The sequence below is a fragment of the Acanthamoeba castellanii genome (assembly GCF_000313135.1).
Source record: "Acanthamoeba castellanii str. Neff unplaced genomic scaffold scf7180000084763, whole genome shotgun sequence".
NCBI lineage: Eukaryota > Discosea > Longamoebia > Acanthamoebidae > Acanthamoeba > Acanthamoeba castellanii.
This window is the reverse complement of record NW_004457323.1, coordinates 396,305-397,661: the sequence shown is the minus strand read 5'-3', so window position 1 is coordinate 397,661 and position 1,357 is coordinate 396,305. Positions and strand designations below refer to the sequence as shown.

The window sequence follows — 1,357 nt, the reverse complement described above, 5'->3', positions numbered from 1 at the left end:
TACCCGATGGACGTCCTCCAGTGCTACTGCGTGAGCCAGGGGATCGCCCCCGAACTCGGCTGGGGCGCGACCAAGGCCGAAGTCATCCTCGCCATTCGTCACCACAACCACAATCACAATTAGCCGGTATTGTTGTATTAATGGAACCACACACACGACACGACAGGACACGACACGACACACACACACACACACGACGCACCCACGCACGGCACACACACACACACACACCACCGACTGAGGGAAAGAGCAGTGGTGCCCTAAGTCGGAGAAGGCGATGGGCACCGAAGAAGGCGACGAGACCCACCACATTTTATTGAGCGCCCGGTATTGCACCCGCGACCATGGAGAAGGTCACCAAGAAGGCGCAGGAGGTGCGCACGCTCTACATCGCGAGCGATGAGGGCATTCGTGAATACGTGCTTGAGTACTTCTTTGATTGGCGGTCGGCGAATCGAGTGACCAAACCCGAGGCTGACAGCGACATCATCCACGACAAGATCATCCACGACGCGCTCGGATCGCTGGGGGTACCGACGTTTTGCTTCTTGTACTTATGTGAAGGCCACCAAGAATGTGAAGGCTAGAATGTGAAGGCCAAGAACAAAAAGGCCGCCAATGACAATGGAGACCAAGATCATTGGGTTGCAGATGCAGAGGCCAAGGGCAGCCATGATGGAGCAAAGGTGGTGGTGCAAGTAAAAGGTGGCATTGCGCTGAATAAACAAAGGGCCTGCAACCAGACTTTTGTATTTGTGCCACCATACAGACGTCACGGCGGCATCTCCACCTGGAAGCATTCGGGGCTCTCCACAACAGGCCCCTTACCGTAGCCACGAACAGCCCACGAGTTCTTGATGATTCCGACGAGGCGCGCAGCATGGTTGGGTCTGAGAGAATGGCGCGGTACACGTCGAAGACACCAGGGTGGTCAATGAAGTAGTGGCCGAACAAAGCCAGCTTTTTCTTGCACCCCAGCTTTGCTCCATCACCAATGCAGGCAACTCGAGCGAGGCTCAACGGACCGTGCAGGACGAGACAAGGGTGGCGGGACGCATGTTGGCTGTGAGGCTTTCTCCAATTTTTCTGAATGCTGCCCGGCAGGTGCCTCTTTCGACCAAGAGCGACGACGCCTAAGATCTTGAGCTTGCGGACACATTTGGTTGTCACACATGTCAACGGAGAGCCACGTGAGCTCTCAGCCTCGCTGCCATTGGGAACAAGGACGTCGCCTTTTCTCTTCAACATCGCTTTTCACTCCACTTGTGGCGCTCTTGAGAGGATTGGTTGAGCTGGTTGGGTGAGCGCCCCATAAAACTGGTGGCGAAGCCAACAGTTTCAATTCAAGCAGCACCCA

General features: G+C 55.6%; 2 protein-coding genes across 2 annotated transcripts in view; both read left to right on the top strand.

Moving 5' to 3' along the window:
- Positions 1-344: 344 nt before the first annotated feature.
- On the top strand, positions 345-594 carry ACA1_244410 (uncharacterized protein; the record flags this gene model as incomplete). The annotated part of the gene is made up of 2 exons (XM_004335386.1): positions 345-530; positions 565-594. The coding sequence occupies 2 exons, from the start codon at positions 345-347 to the stop codon at positions 592-594; spliced, it is 216 nt and encodes a 71-aa protein (XP_004335434.1).
- Positions 595-1,172: 578 nt separating this feature from the next.
- ACA1_244400 (uncharacterized protein) overlaps positions 1,173-1,357 on the top strand; it is a gene marked incomplete at both ends in the record, with an annotated part of 525 nt that continues 340 nt past the window's right edge. Inside the window, one exon of the mRNA XM_004335385.1 lies at positions 1,173-1,190. Coding sequence (XP_004335433.1) covers positions 1,173-1,190 — 18 coding nt within the window. The remainder of the gene's footprint in view (positions 1,191-1,357) is intronic.